Source organism: Geotrypetes seraphini, chromosome 2, assembly GCF_902459505.1.
Source record: "Geotrypetes seraphini chromosome 2, aGeoSer1.1, whole genome shotgun sequence".
NCBI lineage: Eukaryota > Metazoa > Chordata > Amphibia > Gymnophiona > Dermophiidae > Geotrypetes > Geotrypetes seraphini.
Genome location: NC_047085.1, coordinates 490,801,737 through 490,823,414, shown reverse-complemented (window position 1 = coordinate 490,823,414; position 21,678 = coordinate 490,801,737). Strand labels below are relative to the sequence as shown.

The window sequence follows — 21,678 nt, the reverse complement described above, 5'->3', positions numbered from 1 at the left end:
GAATGAAAGGACATGGGGAAGACAGGGGGGAGAAGGACATGGGGAAGACAGAGGGGGGAGAAAGACGCTGACAGGACATGGGGAAGATGGGGGAGAAGGACGCTGAAAGGAAATGGGGAAGAGAGAGTGGGGAGAAGATGCTGGCAGGGAAGAAGACAGAGATGCAAGACTATGGGGGGAGCGGAGGGAAGAAGATGGGTGCCAGACCAATTTGGAAGGGGGGGTAGAAAGGGAGAGGCTCAGTAACAGAGCAAATGGAAGACGCAGAAGGAAGAGAGACAGTGGATGGAAGGAACTGAATGAGAGCATGAGGAAAGCAGAAACCAGGCAACAAAGGTAGGAAAAGAATTCTATTTCTTTTTTTTTTTTTTTTTTTTTTTGCTTCAGGATAAAGTAGTATATTAGTTGTGTTGATAAAAATTTATAAACAAAAGAGGCTCTGGTAGAAACCCGTTTACAAAGTATGTATTCTTCCCAATTAATATTTCCAAATTAAGAAAGTCTTTTTGCTTATTTGTAAATGGGTTTCTACCAGAGCCTTTAATTCAGTAGCATAATTAAATGAAATAACTATTTCTGAAGTTTATAGGGACGGGTGGGGATGGAGGGGATTCCTCACGGGTACGGGCGGGGATGGAGGGGATTCCTCGCGGGGACGGGTGGGGACGGAGGGATTCCTCACGGGGACAGGTGGGGATGGGTGAGACTTTGGCGGGTGGGATTTCTGTCCCCGCGCAACTCTCTACTCTGTGTATGCAGAGATGGAAAAACTGGTAGAAGGTATGGCTCCCTGCTGCTGAGTTGAAGTAGAAGGGAGTACCAAGGTTGTCTCGGCCACCGAGGAGCAATCAGAATCATGGTGGCATGGTCGTTCTTTAACTTGACAAGAGTCTTGAGAATGAGAGGGAATGGAGGGAATGCATACAGGAAGAGATTCATCCATTTCAGAAGAAAAGCATCTGCCTCGAGGCGATGAGAATGGATCCTGGAGCAGAACTGAGGCAGTTTGTGGTTGTGGGGAGCTGCAAAGAGATCTATCCAGGCGTTCCCCACTGTGAAAAAATGTGATGAAGAGGCGAGGAATGGAGTGTCCATTCGTGAGGTTGCAGAAGACAACTCAAGTTGTCCGCCAAGCAATTTTTCGCCCCTTGAATGTAGACAGCTTTAAGGAAGGTGTTGTGGCAGATTGCCCAGTCCCAAACCTTCAGAGCTTCTTGACAAAGGGAGGAAGATCTTGTCCCTCACTGTTTGTTGACATAATACATGGCGACTTGGTTGTCCATCCGAATGAGGACTACCTGATCTTGAAGAAGATGTTGAAAAACTTTGAGAGCCTTGAAAATCGCTCTGAGTTCCAACAGATTGATGTGACACTAATGATCCGTACTGGTCCAGTGGCTTTGAGTACGGAGACCATTGAGATGAGCGCCCCAAGCGTAGGTCGAAGAATCTGTTGTGAGGACCTTCTGATGAGGGGGCGTTTGAAACAGCAAGCCTCTGGAGAGATTGGAAGAGAGCATCCACCAGCGGAGAGACTGTCTCAATGAAGGAGTGACTGCAATGTGTCGAAAAAGTGGGTCGCAAACCTGCGTTCATTGAGAGCCAGGGTCCACTGAGGAATTCTGAGGTGAAGTCTGGCAAAAGGAGTCACGTGTACTGTGGAGGCCATGTGACCCACTACCATCATGTGTCTCACTGATATGGAGAAGTTTTATATCTGGAGTTCAATTTGCCTGGAACAGCTGGAATTGCATAAGGAATCTCCAGGCATCTGGTAAAAGTCTGAGAAAAAACTTGTGAAGATGAAGCTTCGGCCGGAAAAAAGGCATCAAAAGAATAGGGAGACTTGGACGAAGCAATCGAAGCTGCTGAGTCCTCGAGGTTTGGAAGTAGAGACCTCGATCGAGGAGTCGGTGGTCTAGTAGAACTGGAAGGTGTAGATTGAGGCTTAGTTGAAGAAGGACGCTCTTTGGAAGAAGAGCTATGCCTAGAAGTATGCCTCAATGAAGGCCTCGAACGTCGGTGAGAACGGTGCTTGGATACAGATCTCGAAGTTCGAGGAGACTTCGCCCCGGAGATGGAAGCAGTCGATGGCACCAAGGAATGGATGGGGCTGGAAGCCATAGATCGAAGCTCCAGAGGCTTGATGAAGGAACCTCGATGCACCCCCAAAGACTCTGCTCCTTGTATGGAGTGTGAGGATTCCTATCGAGGCACTTACAAAGAATCTGCTCCTTGCTTTACGTGCACAGATGCCAGACCAGACACTCGCAAAGACTCTGCTCCCTGCATAGAGTGTGTAGTCTCAGTCTGAGGCATAGGAAGAGGCTCGACCTCGTGGGAGTCTGCAGAATGCCCAGGCTGGATTAGAGTAACAAGCTTCGGTCCCATATTAGTGAGGAACTGAATGAATTGCTGCTCTAACATGGTCTGGAAAGAAGCCGGCAAGGATGGATCCGCGTCTGAAATCGGACCACCTTCTTTGGCGGGAGGTTCCACAGAGGCAGTGGAAATGTGCTTCGACTTGGAAGTCTTAGGCACCTTAAGCACCACTGCTGGAACTTTCTGCTGAGCTATCTGACCTGAAGATACAGCAGACATCGTCGAGGAAAGAGCCGCTGCAAATGAAGATGGTCTGATGAGACTCGAGGTCGAAGAAGTGGAGGCAGGAGGAACTTCGGTTGAAGGTGAGACTGAGGTCGGCTTCGGAGTCGAGGAAGTGGTCAAATCCATCCCGAAGAGCTTCTCCACTGAAAGTAGATGACTTTTAAGGGCTCGAGGTTGAAGGGCTCGCACAACTTCGGGTGATGGTCTGGCCCAAGGCAATTGAGGCACTTACTGTGTGGGTCCGTAAGAGAAATCGCACGCTGACAGTGGCTACACTTCTTGAAGCCTGTTGTTGGCCGGGACATAGGAGGAAAAACAGTCGCTGCAAGGTCGAAGCCCCTGGGCTGCGGCCGAGCGGCCTGCCCCGGCAGCCGAATGGAAGAAATAATTTTTTTTTTTTTTACGAGAAATAAAATAAATACAGCAATTTGTGAAGAAAAATAACACAAACCGCAGTGAGAGAAGGCACGAAGTAAGTAAGTTGAACGCAGAGAGTCAGAGGGACTTCTCGGCTCCGTGGAAAACTGAGAACTGAAGAGACGCGCCCTGTGCTGGGCGGGAAGGCACTCACGCATGCGCGGTGTGGCTGACTCGAAACTTCTAGTTTCTACAAGCAAGTCTGCTTGCAAGGCTTCCGCATTGGGGCTCCGTCGATGATGTCACCCATATGTGAGAATAGCTGCCTGTCATAGGATAATTATAGTTTTCTTCTCACACATGCCAGTGGCCTTGTCTCTTAGCAGCTTTTTATGAAAAATTCATGAAAAATTTCATGAAAAATTCTACCACATTGACATTCTCCCCTTCCACATGTAACCTGAACCTTCGTTTGGACACACAGGGGCATTCTTTGTGCCCTGGGGGAGGGGATTCATGCTCCACATCACCTGCCTGCTCCCATGCCTGCCTTCCTGTGTTCCTGGGATCCTGCTTATCCACCTCCAACAGCAGAATGTTGCCATCCTGTGTTGCTGCTACATCCTGCTTACCTAGGCTGTGGGGCTAGGGTGTATGCTGTGCCATGTTTGGGGGTGACTAGGAGCCACGGGAAGTGGCTAGGAACCAATGTTTGTGGACCACTTGACCTGAATTTGCTTACATGTAACAACTCTGTTTTCCTGTCTCAGTGCATGTCCAATTAATGTGATGTTAGAAGGCCAATAAAGAGTTTAAATATTCTCGGTGACTATGTGGACATATGCTGAAAGGAGGGAATGAGCCCATTGAGATGCAGTAGAGTAGCTCACGATAAGCCTCATTTACACCATCCTTTGTAACAGCATGATAGTCTGGCACACAACTTGATCCCTCTCTTACTTCCACTCTGCACACTCAATATATATTATCACACAGGACAGCCAGAGAAAAACACACAGGACACCAGATATAAACAACAATAATCAGGGGTGGGAAGAACTAGGGGCACAATAAAAAAGAGGACAAGTTCAATATGGGAAAGGGGTGCGGGCATAACAAATAAAGGCTATTGTGAGGAGGGAGGAGAGAGGGCACCCAAAAGCTGGAAAAGCAGACAAACAGCATTGGAAGGGGTCAGGGTCTTAGCTACAAGACCAAGGGTAGCTAATATACAGCCTTGACCATGCTCTATCCTCCCTTCTAAAGCTGTTAGTTGCCGGTCCATAGCATATAGCCTCGATCCTCTCCAATACACTGTAGCGTGGCCGGCCCTCAAGGCTCGTGGTAACCGGCCCACGCTTACAATATTCTCCCCAGCGTGCTTCCCCAAGATGGAGGAAGTCCCTGTTGTGCAAAACTTATCCTATTAGTTTAATCAGAATGGCCTCACACAGGTAAGTAATTAAAATAAAGAAATCAAATTTATTGTTCCACTGAACAGGTCCAAGCAAAAAAATTATGAAAAGAACATGAATTCCAAAAGGTCTTGGTTATAAACATGAAAACAAAATAATATGCAGGTAACCAGCCTAGTCTGGATAACTTTCTCCAAGTTCATCTATCAATGTCCCAGGTATCACAAAGTCTCTGGCAGTTCTTGACTCTCTCAAAGTCTTATTTGAAAATTGACAAACAATTATGTTATACTGCACTGTGCAGCGCTACCCTTTCAAAAACAGAGGCATAAGGCAGGCGGATTTATCAAGGCGGCTCCTTGCTATCAAGGGCAAAATAAATTGCAAACAATTCACTAAGGTGCTGGGTAAATCCTGTTCCAGCTATCAGGATGTTTACCTCTTATGAAAAGAAAATATTGAGGTTCTTTTCATAGCAGCCATCTTGACAAAAGAAAAAACTTCCCATTAAAGCAAACACATTTTCACTAGCATATCTCCCTTTAGCTAGCATGCTTACCAAAAAACCTCATGCACAGCAGAATTGGAAATATTCACATCTTAATTACAAAAAAAAACCAATTCCAAACTAACTGATCTCCATTGCTTCATGCAATCCCACCTCTGGTGAAACACTGTAATCCATATCTTCACATTCTGGATTTACCAAGGTTGTTTCAACTGGTTCAGAGTCCAACATTTCCACATCCCGTGGCTCTGGAGGAATTGGAAGCTCCTTCCACATGAGAGCTTCTCCAGTCTTCCCCTTTCTCTTGGTCAGCCAGCTCTCTAAATGCTGCCAAGCTGCTGTACCACGCCCAGCCCTACTCCGGGGCTGAACTTCCTTCAGCTGTGTTTGCCTTTTCCCCTGCTTAGCCAGCTTTCCACAAAATGGAGGATTTAAAGGGGCCTTACCAGATTTCACCAGGCTGTGTTCTGCATCAGGTCTGAACACAGCCTGTGCTTTCTGGTCTTGTTCCTGCCTATCAGGGACACAGTGATTAGCCCGGACCAGTTTCAGGGGATGTTTTCTTTCATTCTTTTCTGGCACAAGGCCGGCATTGGACTCGGGCTTGTGACATACCCTCCCCCTTAAACCATGACCACCCGGGCATGGTCTAACTTCCTCCGGGTTCTCCTGCAAACGGGAAAGCCTAATAGCGATTACGGGCCTTACCGCCCTTCTTGCCTGTCTGAACTGGAGGTGGCTCAGGGTCCCTGAAGTCATCGGGCCATCGCAAAACTGGCCCGCCATACTTGGCTTCTAAGCTCTTGGCCTCTTCCTCTTCCTCAGTTGCCATATCGGTGACTTGTTGGGCTAAGGCAGTCATAACTTCAGCCATACTACCCAATTCTTCGTCCCGTATCTTATTAACCTGACCTTGAATGTCTGCCATCCCCTTTTCCAATCCCTTTAAGGAGTTCTGTATCAAGCTAACCTGTTGTTTCTGTTGTTCCACCTGCTCTTTAGGGATGTGATTCTGCTTTGACCACTTTTCAGACTCCTGCTGTTTGTCAGTCAAAGCTTTACATACCGTTTCAAGGTCTTTTATATTCTGGACAACCTTTTGTTGTTGGGACAAATTACTAGCAAGCTGTATCCTAAGCTGCTGTACCTGGTCATCCATCTGAGTCACTAAACTCTGGAGTTTCTTAGACTCTTGCTGACATTGTTCTACAATATCACCTGTAAGCTTTTTAGACCAACCTTCAGGGGGTTCCTGGGTAGGAGTGTCATGGCCTTCCCTCTGTTTCCTTATCAGAGTTGACCACTGATGTTGAGCTGCTTCCAGCTCTTTCTTCCACTCCTCCCTTTGTTGGGCGCTTATCTGCTGTAAGTCCCCTTTCAGTGCCTTAATATCTTCCCGCAGAGCCCCTAAGTTTTCTCCCTGAGTGTCAGCACTCTTCTGGGTTCCTTCCGGGGAAGTGCACTGAATCTCGGCCCCCTCTGTGTTCCCTGTAGAGCCAAACCCATTTTGGCCCCTCTTTGTGTCACGGAGATGGGTCCAACGTTCCAACTTTGCATGCCAAATGCGCTCACATATCATTTGGGCAATACGTTGGCCAGGCTTAACGCTATAGTCTGCGTTCCCTTGGTTGACTAATACAACCCCTAGGTTACCCCGAAAATCAGGATCCACTACTCCTGCAGCTACATCAATGGCATGTTCTAGGGCCAAACCTGATCGTGGGGCTATCCTAAGATAGGACCCGGGCGGCATAGACACCTGCAGGTCTGTATGTACCAGGGCTCTACTCTTAGAGGGAATTATCAATTCCTCCGCAGCATACAAATCAAAGCCCGCTGCCCGTGAATAAGCCTGTGTAGGGGCGTGAGCATTATCAGAAAGAGGCACCCACCGAATTACTGGGGTCCATCTTTTCCGATGAGGCCCCCATCCCTGGGACCTGCGCCAGGAGGGACGCCTAAACTGACCACTTTCCTCTGGGATGTGGGCACCTAGCACCTGCTTGGCTACCCCTGTAAGGGAATCATTTTGTTCGTGTTTTCCCACTCCCGCTAGGTCCTTTACTGGGGTCTGGGTAAGCCAATCCCTCCCTAGAATCACTGGATAAGGAGAGGCGTCTAAGACAGCCACGGATAGATGTCTTCTTACCCCCCCATAATCAACTACAACAGGGTGTAATGGGTACTTCCTAATAACCCCATGTATGCAAACTATGGGCACCTTTTTATCAATCTTTTTACTTTGTTCCTTTCTGAGCAGCTGGTGCCAGAAGGATTGAGACACTACCGACTGTTCGGCCCCCGTGTCTACCAGAGCATTCACTTTTCGTCCTGCTATGGCCACCTGTACTCTATATTCCCCTGAAATTATATCACAGCCTCCCCGACCTATTACAAAATCTCTTCTTACCCGGCAGTTCCGCTGTATATGGCCCATTTTCCCACAACGGAAACATTTGGGTCCTTCCCTACGTGCGGGACCCCCGGGCTCAGGAGTTTTCATTTCCCTAAAGGGTGGCTTTTGGGGAATGGTGTGTTTATTGGTAGGTATAGACTCTTTCCCTACCTCACCTCGGGAAGAAGGAACTACCCTAACTTCCCCTGCAGAACCCCTAGCATCCAAATAAGCCTCAGATACTTCCAAAACTTGCATCAAGCTCTTACATCCTTGCTTTTGCACCCAGCCTCTGAGCTCCTTGGGCATTGATTCGAGGCATTGCTCTTTAATAATCTCAGCAAAGAGTGCCCTAGGGTCAGCTAGGCAAGGTTGTAACCAGCGTTCAGCCATTTTAGTTAGGCGTTGGACAAGGGCCTTAGGTCTTTCGTATTCTCCCATTATGGCCGATCTAAATTTCTGCCTATAATGTTCATGTGTGTAGCCTAAGTAGTCTAAAATGTGTGCTTTAACATTTTGGTAGTTGCTGGCTAAATCAGGGTTCAAGGTTTGGAAGGCAGCCAAAGTCTCGCCCGCTAAACATGGTAGCAATCGTGCTGCCCACTGTTCCTGCGGCCAACCAGCGGCATTGGCCGTCCTTTCAAAGGCTGATAAAAAGTCATCAGGTTCATCAGTGGGTGTAATTTTATGTAAGTGCATCCAAGCCAAAGGATTGGCTCCTACCAGCTGTTGGGGTGCTGGATTTAATAGCGGTGCACCCATCATCGGTTGCCTTGGGGCTTGAAGAAACTGTGCAAACAGTCTTGATTGCTCCCCCATTGCAGCCATGAGTTCTTGGTGCTGTGTCTGTGCGCGGTCCTGCGCCTGGTTCCAGCGGTCCTGGCTTGTCTGGAAGACCTCCTGCATCTCCTGGATCTGCTTCTGGCGTTCTCCAGCTATCAGGGCCAACACCTGCTGCTGCTCCATCTCCAACACCTGAAATGGAACAAAAAGAAAACAAAAACCAAGTGTGGCTCCTTTTAACTTTTGCCTGACCCTCCTCCCACAGTGTAGCCGACCAGCCTCCCTGAGTGATACTTTTATCCTCAACAGCCCGTTGAATTAGGTACTCTTACCCGCGGTACTGATGAGTCTGCGCACTGTATCACTCTGGTACTCGGGAACACACCGACTCTGGTCTGGATACCACTGCTCCTCCAGGATGGGTCTTGCGTCCGACTCTGAGCCTCTCTGAGCTTGGAACTGCTCTCCCAAAAGAACTGGAATACCGGCTTCCAAGGTCCCAGCGCAGCTGATTTCCAGTTGTCCTGTGGCTTGTTTTCCGGTGTCTGTAAGTCCTTAGTCCACCAGCATAAGTCCACAGCTTCTCAATAATCAGCTCCAACCAAAAATTCAAAAGTAAGTCCAAAAAAAACAATTATTATTTTTTTTTTTTTCCAAAAAAAAATTTTTCAACAACAGGGGGTGCTGTATCCCACTCTGATACCACGTGTAGCGTGGCCGGCCCTCAAGGCTCGTGGTAACCGGCCCACGCTTACAATATTCTCCCCAGCGTGCTTCCCCAAGATGGAGGAAGTCCCTGTTGTGCAAAACTTATCCTATTAGTTTAATCAGAATGGCCTCACACAGGTAAGTAATTAAAATAAAGAAATCAAATTTATTGTTCCACTGAACAGGTCCAAGCAAAAAAATTATGAAAAGAACATGAATTCCAAAAGGTCTTGGTTATAAACATGAAAACAAAATAATATGCAGGTAACCAGCCTAGTCTGGATAACTTTCTCCAAGTTCATCTATCAATGTCCCAGGTATCACAAAGTCTCTGGCAGTTCTTGACTCTCTCAAAGTCTTATTTGAAAATTGACAAACAATTATGTTATACTGCACTGTGCAGCGCTACCCTTTCAAAAACAGAGGCATAAGGCAGGCGGATTTATCAAGGCGGCTCCTTGCTATCAAGGGCAAAATAAATTGCAAACAATTCACTAAGGTGCTGGGTAAATCCTGTTCCAGCTATCAGGATGTTTACCTCTTATGAAAAGAAAATATTGAGGTTCTTTTCATAGCAGCCATCTTGACAAAAGAAAAAACTTCCCATTAAAGCAAACACATTTTCACTAGCATATCTCCCTTTAGCTAGCATGCTTACCAAAAAACCTCATGCACAGCAGAATTGGAAATATTCACATCTTAATTACAAAAAAAAACCAATTCCAAACTAACTGATCTCCATTGCTTCATGCAATCCCACCTCTGGTGAAACACTGTAATCCATATCTTCACATTCTGGATTTACCAAGGTTGTTTCAACTGGTTCAGAGTCCAACATTTCCACATCCCGTGGCTCTGGAGGAATTGGAAGCTCCTTCCACATGAGAGCTTCTCCAGTCTTCCCCTTTCTCTTGGTCAGCCAGCTCTCTAAATGCTGCCAAGCTGCTGTACCACGCCCAGCCCTACTCCGGGGCTGAACTTCCTTCAGCTGTGTTTGCCTTTTCCCCTGCTTAGCCAGCTTTCCACAAAATGGAGGATTTAAAGGGGCCTTACCAGATTTCACCAGGCTGTGTTCTGCATCAGGTCTGAACACAGCCTGTGCTTTCTGGTCTTGTTCCTGCCTATCAGGGACACAGTGATTAGCCCGGACCAGTTTCAGGGGATGTTTTCTTTCATTCTTTTCTGGCACAAGGCCGGCATTGGACTCGGGCTTGTGACAACACCTAGAATTTCAAGGGCAGGTACTACGCCATCCTGGTTCACAATTTCATCCCTACAATCACTAGAAACCAACCCACAAACAAATAAAAACCTTAGCGACATTGTGTCAGAACTCACTCTAACCTAGGATATATCCACATCACTTATCAGCATGTAAACAAAAGAGCAACTACTCTTGTACCTTGCATTTACATCAACACCAGATCAGTAACCTACAAACTACTACTACTAAATGAATTGATAACTACAAACGACCTAGGTCTTGCCTTCTTCTCGGAACCTTGGCTTACTGATTCAACTTGCCCAGAAATACCTCATCTCTGCCCACCAAGGTGCAGCATCATTCATGCACCCAGACCTAAAAAGCGAGGAGGCGGCGTGGCCATAGTCTACAAGAGCTTCTTCAAAATCACCTTAACAGACTTCGATCCTTGCAGAACTAGAATATATAACATGCAAGTTGGAAGATAAACCTGATAGTGACTCCAGAAGCCTAGGTATTCTACTGATTTATCGTCCTCCTGGACCATGGACATACAATGTTACAAAACTGCAGGAAATTTCTTACTTGCCAATATACAAGAGTATTGGTTCTAGATGACATCAATATATCACTAGAATCCCATGCCTTGTTCATTTCTCCGTCAGTACAAGGCTGTAAAAGTAAGAGATTTCATGATAATACCTCGGCATTCCAGGCAGCCTCACATGATAAAGAATTTTGATCATTATTGCTTGGAGCCCATTCATATAAATACTTCAGAACTCAATTGAAAACATATCTTTTTTCTAAATATATGATCAATTAATTTTCCTTCAGTCATCCTTAACTTGTTCTTATTTTTAATCTTTGGTAAACCACGTAGAACTCATGGTTACGTGGTTAAGAAGTACGATGTTATGTTAGGACAATGTTATTGTCCTCAAATTCAATAAATTCCTCCCCGACTGCCAACTAGACCCTAAACCATCAGGTCCTATACATGAATAGGGCCAAATATTAGATGTTATAACTTCCAGTCCCCCCCCCACCTCGTCACAGATAAAGACTGGTCTACAGTCCCTTGGTCATCACTATCTATTGTCCTTCAACCTTTCCCTTTACATGGGAAGAACATCCACCAAAGTTCCTATAAAAAAAGAAAACAATTTAAGTAGAGGCAAGATCGACACTGAACTACTAAATACAATCTTAAATAGCCCCAATGCCATGTTAGCTATTGGACCAGCACAATAGAACATACCCTGGACGCAATAGCCCCTCTACGTTACTGCAACACTAGAACTGTCAAGACTGCACCTTGATTTACCGGAAACCTTAAAGCAGAAAATCAATCCTGTTGAAGACGCGAGAGGCAATGGCAAAAAAGTAACTTGCCGGAATATAAGGCTGCCTGGAGAGCTACGATCAATAAATACAAATTCAACATTGCAGAAGCTAAAAAAAAAAAACCGCTTTGCTCACGAAATAGAAAACAAAAACTTTGATGTCAAAAAGCTTTTTCGTTAAATGTGCACCTTGACTGCACCTCCAAAACTAGGCCTTTCTGAAATTAATTCTCAACCTAATGCTCAGATTCTCATTGACTTTTTCCTGAACAAGATCAAAAATGTACAATTTGAGGTTGAGAGAGAAGTCTCTGCTGTACACCCAGTGTACACATCATGCCCAATGATAATGGACCCTTGTTTAGCTGACCAAAGTTTTCACACCTTTGAGCCTCTACCTACTTCCAGCACAACCACACTCCTAAAAATACTATCTACTCACTGCAGCATCCTTGACAAATGCCCCAACCATTTACTAGCAGAAGCCCTGGTCCACATCATAACCTGGATTACCAGCCTCTTAAACAACCTACTGCATCATGGCCAATTACCATTCCAAATGGATCACATTGCTCTCACCCCTATTCCCAAGACCCAAAACGCTGACCTATCAAATTCTTTGAACTATAGTCTCATTGATGGCATCCCAATACTAACTAAACCCCTAGAGGTACATGTATGTAAACAACTCTCCACATATTTCGAAAAATACTCCTGTTTCCATCTCTCTCAGTTCGGTTTTCACACACAGCACAGAACTTCTTCTGTTAACCCTAACCACCAAAATCAAACAAACTTTAAGCAAGGGACACCAAGCAGTCTTACTCCAATCTGATATATCTGTTGCCTTTTACTTTGTCAACCCAAAACAACTTTTAATCGAGCTAAATGAAATAGGCATAGAGGGCACCATATTAAATTTCAAGTTTCAAGGATTTCCTACAGAATAGGAATGACCTAGTCTAGAAAGATGGTGTTTTCTCCAGAAATTGGCAGGCATTCTGTGGTGTTCCCCAGAGATCCACACTCTCCTCAATACTTTATAACCTCTCCATGAATTCCTTGGGCAAAATTAGCTTCAATAATAATAAATGCCTGCTGTCTTATTATGATTATGTCTTATGATTATGCTTTCCCATCACAGATTTTTGTAGTTCCTTTACTTTTAGGTGGATTTTATATTGTAAACCAATTTGATTTGCAATGTGGCAGTTAAAGGCGGTAAAAAAAGTACAGAGAAATAAGTAAATAAATATTCAGCTACCAGTGTTCAGATAACTATCTGGGTAAGTTAAGACAGTGAAGCAGCTATCCTAACTTACTCAGCGCTAATATCTGGAGTATAAATTTAAACGTCATGGTTGGCATTTGAATCCGATGCTGACCATGGTATTTAAATAGGGAATATCTTTCAATCTGATCATTTCTATCCAATATTTAGGGTACCTGTTGTATAGCTCTGGGAATGATTCCTCGATGGTCATAGTTTTCAGTTGCTCCTGTAATGGTATATGTTTTACCAGCTCCCGTCTGTCCATAGCACATTATAGTACCTAGAAACATTTCAAAGCTAAGTGTTTACATGTGAGTAATTTGTTTGATACAATTTAAGACTCTCTTCACAACCAAGACACTGCGACCAAGGTTCCAAAATCCATTGTAAATATAATTATTATAAAGAAATCAAAATTATGATTAATAATTGAAAAGGCAAGCTCCTACAGCCTGGCTTGTAGGAAAGACACTAACTGGTTCTTTAGGAGATGGTGCTGAAGTGAGAGGGGAAGAGCTTAAGTCTCTGGAATTCAAGGCTTCCTACAAATCCTGGTGGGTAGAGGGAAATAACCCACTAGCCCCGGAATAAAGTGGGATTGTACAAGAATTCCACATTGCCCATATATTCCTTTGAAGGCACTCGACAAATCAAATTGTATATGGATACGGCTACAACCGTAGCTGTATAATGAATTTCCCTGAGTTATCAAAGATCCCAATACCATCTCTGTACTAAGGCCTAAAGGTTAACAGAGTTTTACCCCCTTGAATAGAAAATTTCAGTGCTTGAGCAGAAAGGAAAGAGATGAGGAAAGCATGCAGAACATGACTCATAGAATTATTTCCAATCCTTTTGTGTGAGTGTACGTGTTCTTATCTCTTACCTTTCTGTGTATCTGAGTCTGTTGCATGTGAGCATGTGCATTTTTGTGTGCTTATTTGCACTGGATTTGCCTGAGGATGTGTTTGTATTAGCATTATCTTTCACTTAGAGAAGTGTTTTGAATGAACAAATACCCAAATACCCCCAGGTTCTATACATGGTGCACAAAATTGTACACACAAATTTGCACATATATCCAATTTGTGTGCACAATTTGAGAAATGAACCAATTAGCATCAATGGGCACTAATAATCAATTATCAGCACTTCATTGGTTACCGATGAAATATCGGATTGTTTATAAAGTTCCTTTGTTGATTTTTAAAGTGATACACTTTTATATCCCCTGGTATCTAACTCAGGTCAGCGGGGACATTACGAGTGGTTAATAAGCGTACATTACACAACAATGAGGGCTTCAGTAATCTCAGTGGCAGTGGTGCTATTATGGAATAATCTGATCGGGTCACTTAGGATGCTCTCTAATATAGGTAGAGGCTTTTCTTGAAAACTACTCATTTTAATAATACAGTTGGAAAGTTTTTAATATTTGTTGTACTGGTTTTAAAAATTGTGTATGTATCTTGTGAACCACTTAGGTTGAAGTAGGGTATTTGTTTTTGAATAAATAAATTGGGAAAAATTAGAATTGACTCTCTTATAAAGATGCCTGTGTAAATTCTTGTACATGGATCAGAAAAGGGGGCATGCCCTGGTTATGGGCGTTCCATGCAGAATATCCAAATCCCTTCAGAAAGTAATGTGATCCACACAAAATAACACCTCAAGGTGACACGCTATTGGTAAAGAGTAGTAACAATAGTAATCTTTACAACGAGACTGGGGATCTCAAGCGTCTGCGGTGAACCCTTTAGAGCTAATCATGAAGAGTAACCAACAAGCAGACTATCATCGGTCCCATGGGTTGTTGGTTACTCTTCACGATTAGCTCTAAAGGGTTCACCGCAGACGCTTGAGATCCCCGGTCTCGTTGTAAAGATTACTATTGTTACTACTCTTTACCAATAGCGTGTCACCTTGAGGTGTTATTTTGTTTTGGTACAGAATATGACAGTTCCCCGCTTAATTTAGGCGTGGGGATTTATACCAGATTTTATTTGGTATAAATCTTTGTGCCTAAAAGTTAAGCAAGGATCCTGTGCTAGGTGCTGTTCTATAAATGGTACCCAACTTGGAGTGCCATTTATAGAAAAGTGCTTAACACACTTTTTTTTGCACCCTAAATAGAATTTGGTTCAGAGCCTGTTGGTTTGGAAAGAATAAAATGAAAATGGAATACTACTAACTAAAGGATTATGGTTAGGTAATGGTCCCAGGCTAATTCCTGATACTCTGCTGCTGAACAATAACGATTCGCTTAAAATTGAACATTCCATCAAAGAACTTAGGGCTTTTTTTTACAAAGGCACGCTAGCGGTTTTAGCGCCCGCTAAAATGCCACACACACTAGCCGCTACCGCCTCCTTTTAAGCAGGCGGTAATTTTTCGGCTAGCGCGTGCTAATCTCAGGCATGCGCTAAAAACGCTAGCGCACCTCAGTAAAAGGAGCCCTTAAAGTCATAGTAGAGTCTCAGGTTCAGAAGTTATGTAAAAGATGTTGCTTTACAATTAAACAACTGAGAGCTATTCAGTCATACTTTTTTTTGATAATCAGTTTGCTATATTGGTGCAGGCACTAATTACATTACATTACATTAGGGATTTCTATTCCGCCTATACCTTGCAGTTCAAGGCGGATTACAAAAGAGCTGACTGGACATTTCCAGTGAAGATACGTTTTGGGGTTTTTTTGGGTTACAAAAGAGGAGAAATAGCTGGATAAATTCCGAAGGAACTTACAAATTGGATAGTAAATTGATAGCACGTTACTGTGTGATATAACAAACAGATTACAGTTAGAGTAAAAATAAGATTACATTACATTACATTAATCTTATCTCAGTTGGATTACTGCAATGTTCTTTATGCTGGCATTGCTGCTACTTTAATGAAAAGGATCCAACTACTCCAAAACACAGCGGTTAGGTTAATCTGTAGACAAATAAATTCTATGTTACACCTGTGTCCCTCTCATTGGCTGCCCCTGAACGCATGAAGTTTAAATTAGCTTGTTTTGTTTTTAACATTCAGGATGGTAAGAACATAAGAACATAAGAATTTGCCTCCGCTGGGTCAGACCAGAGGTCCATTGCGCCTAGCAGTCCGCACCCGCGGCGGCCTATCAGGTCCATGACCTGTCATGTTATCTTGATTTAGCCCTATAGCCCCCTTGTTTTTATCTTTACTCTTTCCATACTCTTATCTACCCTTATCTGTATCCCTCAATCCCCCTATCCTTCAGGAATCCATCCAATCCCTCTTTGAATCCCCGCAGCGTACTCTGCCCGACCACTTCCTCCGGGAGCGCGTTCCATGTGTCCACAACCCTCTGTGTGAAGAAGAACCTCCTGGCATTGGTTCTAAACTTATCCCCTTCCAGTTTCTCCGAGTGCCCTCTTGTGCCTGTGGTTCCCCGTAGTTTGAAGAATCTATCCTTGTCTACCTTCTCCATGGTACAGCTGTTCAGTTTCTTTCTGATCTCGGGGTCCTTTTACTAAGGCACGCTAGTTGTTTTAGCGCACGCTAAATGCTAACGCGTCCATTATAGTCTATGGACGTGCTAGCGTTTAGTGCACGCTAATATTTAGCGTGTGTTAAAACAGTCAGCGCGCCTTAGGAAAAGGACCCCCTCAACTTTGGTTAGATGTTAATTTAGATTAAGGGCTCCTTTTACGAAGCCGCGTTAGCGGCTTTATCGCACGTGACTTTTTATCACGCGCCAACCCCCACGCTAGCCGAAAAACTACCGCCTGCTCAAGAGGAGGCGGTAGCGGCTAGCGCGGCCGGCAGTTTAGCGCGCGCTATTCCACGCGTTAAACCGCTAATGCAGCTTCATAAAAGGAGCCCTAAAAGATAATTCTATTTTATATTTTCCATCATTGTTTAAATCTATTTGATATCAGGTGGTTCATATTTGGCATGCTTTTTTACCATCTTTTTTAAAACTCAGGCATCTTCCTATGTTTGTTTTAATTGTTTATGAAAACTTATTTGTTTGAAAAAGATCTAATTTAGCCTTTTAATAATTTCTCTTCATTACTGTAATTCATTCTCTTTTGTAAACCACTTTGGACCTAATGTTGGGATTAAGTGGTCTATAAGTAAATAGATTAGATTAGATTAAACAAAGTGTCATAATATATCTAACCAATAGATATTTCTGTCAACAAATTTCATAGGTGGATGTTACAGTTTAATCATGGCATGCCACTGTCCCAAAGCAACACGTATTGTTCTGCTTCACCACTTCTAGGTGGCAGTACACATAGCAGCCTGTAATAAAGTACATGATTGTCAGTATTTGTCACTACATAGCAATCACTAAGAAAGCAGGTTCAGTCATTAAGTTTCACATCAGTGTTTACAACAAAGAAAATGAAAAATAGTCCCGATTTGCTAAGAGTTAGGGCAGCAGCAGGGGGGGATGCAGGCACTGTATTATTTATAACCTCTCTGGGCATGTGTCTGGGTATGTATGCATCTGTTGGTTTTGGAAGCCATATTTCCAAATGGGTCATGATAGTAATGAACTTCACTCCTAAGCAAGGATATATTAAGTATGATAGAAATCTCTCAAATGTATACTAGTACTCATCTTAACAGATGCCAAAGAAACTTTCCTTCTGAAATTCATAGGATATAATATTTATAGCCTGCTTATCGTGGCATACTTGGAAATCGCTTTTAATCATATTTCTGTATCGTTCTGAAAATGACAGGCTGTTAACATTTATTTTAATCTTCTGGGTTTGTGCTCAGATGTATGGTATTTCTTTCCTTCACAGTGTATCGTGGTAAACAAAGATTGATGGGTTTTTAAAAATAAGTTTTGGCGTTCTTTTCCTTTCATGATAATATTTTACTGTGCTCACCGCTTAGATCCTTGAGTGGTAGAGGCAGTTTATCAAGTTAAAAAAATTATTATTATTAATAATTTCTTTTCTCACTGAATAAACACTTGGCACCGTCACATATCAATGTTGTTCTTGGGTTTTTCACCTTTACCATTATGTCCAGTTCTCTTGCATCAACTTTTTCTACTTAGAATGGAAATGTCCCAGGAAATCGTGGAGGGGCATAATCGAAAGAAACTTCTAAGTCCGTTTTCGTCTAAGGCGCAAGTCGTCCAAAGTCAGATATAGCTTAGGACACATTTTTGAAAAATACGCCCAATATATATATATATATATATATATTTTTTTTTTCCCCCGAAAACCATCTAATTATACATCCAGCCATCTGATCATCCAAGCTACTAAATCGTCCATCTTTATACCACATTTTCGTCCAAGTCAAAAACGCCTAGAATAAGCCCTGTTGGATGTGGGAGGGATCAGCAAAGTGATGGACTGGACACCCAGACATGGCACCTGAATAGTGGGGTACCTTACAAGACACTGCTGTGAACTTCACAAAAAGGGTGCCCTATAAACATCTCACTACAGCTCCATTATAGCCCCCAAAACACCCCCAAAACATACTATACCCACCTGTCTACAACCCCAGCCCTTATGCCTGCAGGAGCCACTTATATGGCAGTACAAAAGGGTTAGGGATTTTTGGGGGGAGTTCACGTTTCACCATGAATGCAGTGATTACAGTGGTTTATGGGCCTGGGTCCTCCTCTTCATGGGTCCCTAACCCACCCCCAAGATGATTTCAGCTGACTCTGTGCAGCTCTACTAGGCTTTCCTATTGCAGGCTGCCAGGTACTGATGTTCTGAAGGCAGATATTTAAAGTTGTGATTACGATTGTTATGGGGGGGTCATTGATCACTGAGGTAGTGTGTGAGGGTTGTACTATGTTTTTGCAGTGCTTATCTGGTCACTTTATATAGTTTTTTGTGACTTAGACCATGTTTTAAATGGCCTAAGTCAGCACGTCCAAGTTTCGTCTTGGACAGTGGTCTCAAACTTGCAGCCAGGGGGCCACATGCGGCCCACCTGGTACTATTTTGAGGCCCTCGGTATGTTTATCATAATCACAAAGTAAAATAAAACAGTTTCTTGCTCATATGTCTCTTTAGCTATAAATTACAATATTATTATTATTAAGACTTAGCCAAAAAGAAAGATTTACAAACTGTAAAGAGTTTTACTTCATGCAAAATTGTTTTTTCTTTAATAAGACTAACTATTTTTTCTGAGGCCCTCCAAGTACCTACAAATCCAAAATGCGGCCCTGCAAAGAGTTTGAGTTTGAGACTACTGGTCTAGGCTTTCAGTTATACATTCAGTACGACTAAATCTAGCACAGCCCACGTCCTGCCCTCAACACTCCTCCTGAAACGCCCCGTTTAGCTCCGGTCGTTCAGCGGCACTGGGAAGGCCTAGGTCATTTGGAAACACGTCCAAAACCCATTTCGATTATCGGCACTTGGACGTCTTTCGTTTATGATCATCCAAGTGCCGACTTAGGCCGGTTTTTGGACATTTTTCTCTTTCGATTATGAGCCCCATAGCCTCTTTATTATTCATAGTTCTCTCATGGTCATGATCCCAACCTTTCCTGGTACAGCAGAGCTATAAAGTTGTCAGAATTTCTAGTGGTTCAGACAAGTCATCTTTATGTGTCTTTCTATATAGAAATTTGCTCCCATCAGAACTTTGCAGATAGCAGCCAATAGAGCAACCATTTCCAGCTCTTTCTTACAAATTCTGCATATATCTATGTGGGTATTTTATTTCAACTTAAAAAATGAAAATCAATGATGCTTTATATAAAAAGACTTTTCTGGTCTCAAGGGTTCATTATGGAAGTAACATCAGTACTGGTTCTTTGTGCGTCTGTGACCAGTAGGAGAGATGAGGGGTGTGAAACTTTGCATGCTGCAGAAACAGGAACTGTCTTCTCTCACAGAAATGCATTAGTCCATTTTAAGTGTGTATGTGGGGGTTAGTGGATTTATCTCTCTGAAATCCCCAGTGTGATCTGGCATTTTTACCAGTTTTATCTCCAAGCCAAATTTGGTCATATTCCATTAAGTTTTCCAAGAGTAATTTTGTTTCCCCCCCCCCCCACCCACACACACACACATACACATTTCTTTGATGCATGCTGTTGAGTTGGAAAGAATATCAAGTGAGGAAAGCATGCAGCACAGGGATCATGGAATTCTTTCCAAACCTTACCTGAAATTCTGCAAAGGGACACCTCAGGTAATGCACATACCCCCTGTCCCCACCTCCAAACACAGAATTGTAGCTTCTATTCTATGCAGATTACACTCCTTCATGATTAGCTTTCATAAACTACAAAAGATCGCAGAAAGAGGAAGACAGGCAAAAATATGTGGAAAAGTTAAGTGAGGTTGGTCACGTAGTCAGGAAAGCAAAGATGCAAATGGAAGAAAAAGTAGCCAATATGGTAAAACCTGGGCACAAGACATTTTTAAAGATATATTAGTGATAGGAAGAAGTACAAAAGTAGCATTGTGAGACTCAAAGGTGAAGGGGAGAAATATGTAGAAACCGATAAAGATAAGGCTGAATTGCTTAACAAATATTTCTGTTCTGTGTTCAAAGCTGAAGCGCTGGGAGTGGGACCATAGAAGACAAAGGTAAATAGGGATTATGTTCGTGAGGAGCTAGCTAAACTGAAGGTGGACAAAGCAATGGGGCCAGATGGTGTATATCCACAGGTAATGAAAGGGAAATTCTGGTGGCTCTGCTGGCTGACCTTTTCAATGCTTCTCTAGAGTTGGGAGTGTTATCAGAGGACTGAAGAAAGGTGGATGTGGACCCTCTCCATAAAAGTGGAAGTAAAGTGACAGAAAGTAATGGTCAATGAAGATCATTCTGTGGAAAGGGATGTTACCAGTGATGCGCCTCAAGGTTCAGTTCTTGGGCCTGTTCATTTTAATATTTTTGTAAGCGATATTGCTGAAGGGCTGTCAGGAAAGATTTGCCTCTTTGCAGATAATACCAAAATCTGCAAGACACCCCTGATGGTGTGAATAACATGGAGGAAAAACTTAGTGAATGGTCTGAAATTTGGCAGCTAAGATTTAATGCTAAGAAATGCAAGGTCATGCATTTGGGCTGCAAAAACCAGAGGGAACAGTACAGTTTAGGGCAGCAGTTTGGATTTGTAGGTACTTGGAGGGCCGCAGAAAAAATAGTTAATGTCTTATTAAAGAAATGACAACTTTGCAAGAGGTAAAACTCGTTATAGTTTATAAATCCTTCCTTAATTGCTTCTGATAATTTCAGCTACACACAGCTGAAAGCAGTGCAACATGCAGAAAGTAAAGTTTAGATAGTTTCACTTTCTGCACATTCTAGAATGTTGCCCACCTCACTGCTGTAACCACGCAAGCGCTTTCCTACATCTATGCGATTGTCGTCTCCACTCCACCTCATAATCATGTACAGATGCAGGAAAGCGCTTGCGTGAGGTTACAGTAGTGAGGCAGACAACATTCCAGAGCAATGGTAACATACCGAGGGCCTCAAAATAGTACCGGGTGGGCCGCATGTGGCCCCCGGGTCGTGAATTTGAGACCACTGGTTTAGGGGGTGAAGAACCTTTGTGCACAAAAGAGGAGTTTGATAGTATGTGATGATCTCAAGGTGGCCAAACAAATTGAAAAAATTATGTTGAAAGCTAGAAGGATGCTAGGATGCTAGGATGCATAGGGAGAGGTATGGCTAGTAGGAAAAAGGAGGTATTGATGCCCCTGTATAAGATTCTGATTTGACCTCATTTAGAATATTGTGTAAAATTCTGGAGACCGCACATTAAAAAAGATAAACAGGATGGAATTGGTCCAGAGTAAAGTTGCTAAAATGGTTGGCAGTCTTCATCTTAAGGCATAGGGAACAGACTTAAAGATCTCAATATGTATACACTTCTCCCTCCCTATTCGCGGGGGTTAGAGGCAGAGCCGGCCTGCGAATAGGGAAAATTTGCAAATAACTTTTGGGCCGGCTCTGACCCACCCCTGGACCTTACCTGGTGGTCTAGCGGTGACGTGGGGCAGAAGCGATCTTCCTACACTCCTGCCCTATGCAGAGCCATGCTGTGAGTTCCTGTGGTCTCACGAGACTACAACAGGAACTCCCTATTGTAGACTCG

General features: G+C 43.4%; 1 protein-coding gene across 7 annotated transcripts in view; it reads right to left on the bottom strand.

Annotated features, from left to right (window-relative positions):
- KIF9 (kinesin family member 9) overlaps positions 1 to 21,678 on the bottom strand; it is a 252,267-nt gene that overhangs the window by 191,110 nt on the left and 39,479 nt on the right. For all 7 annotated transcript variants that reach the window (XM_033931868.1, XM_033931865.1, XM_033931864.1 and 4 more), the window contains one exon: positions 12,770 to 12,876. In XM_033931868.1, coding sequence (XP_033787759.1) covers positions 12,770 to 12,876 — 107 coding nt within the window. The remainder of the gene's footprint in view (positions 1 to 12,769; positions 12,877 to 21,678) is intronic.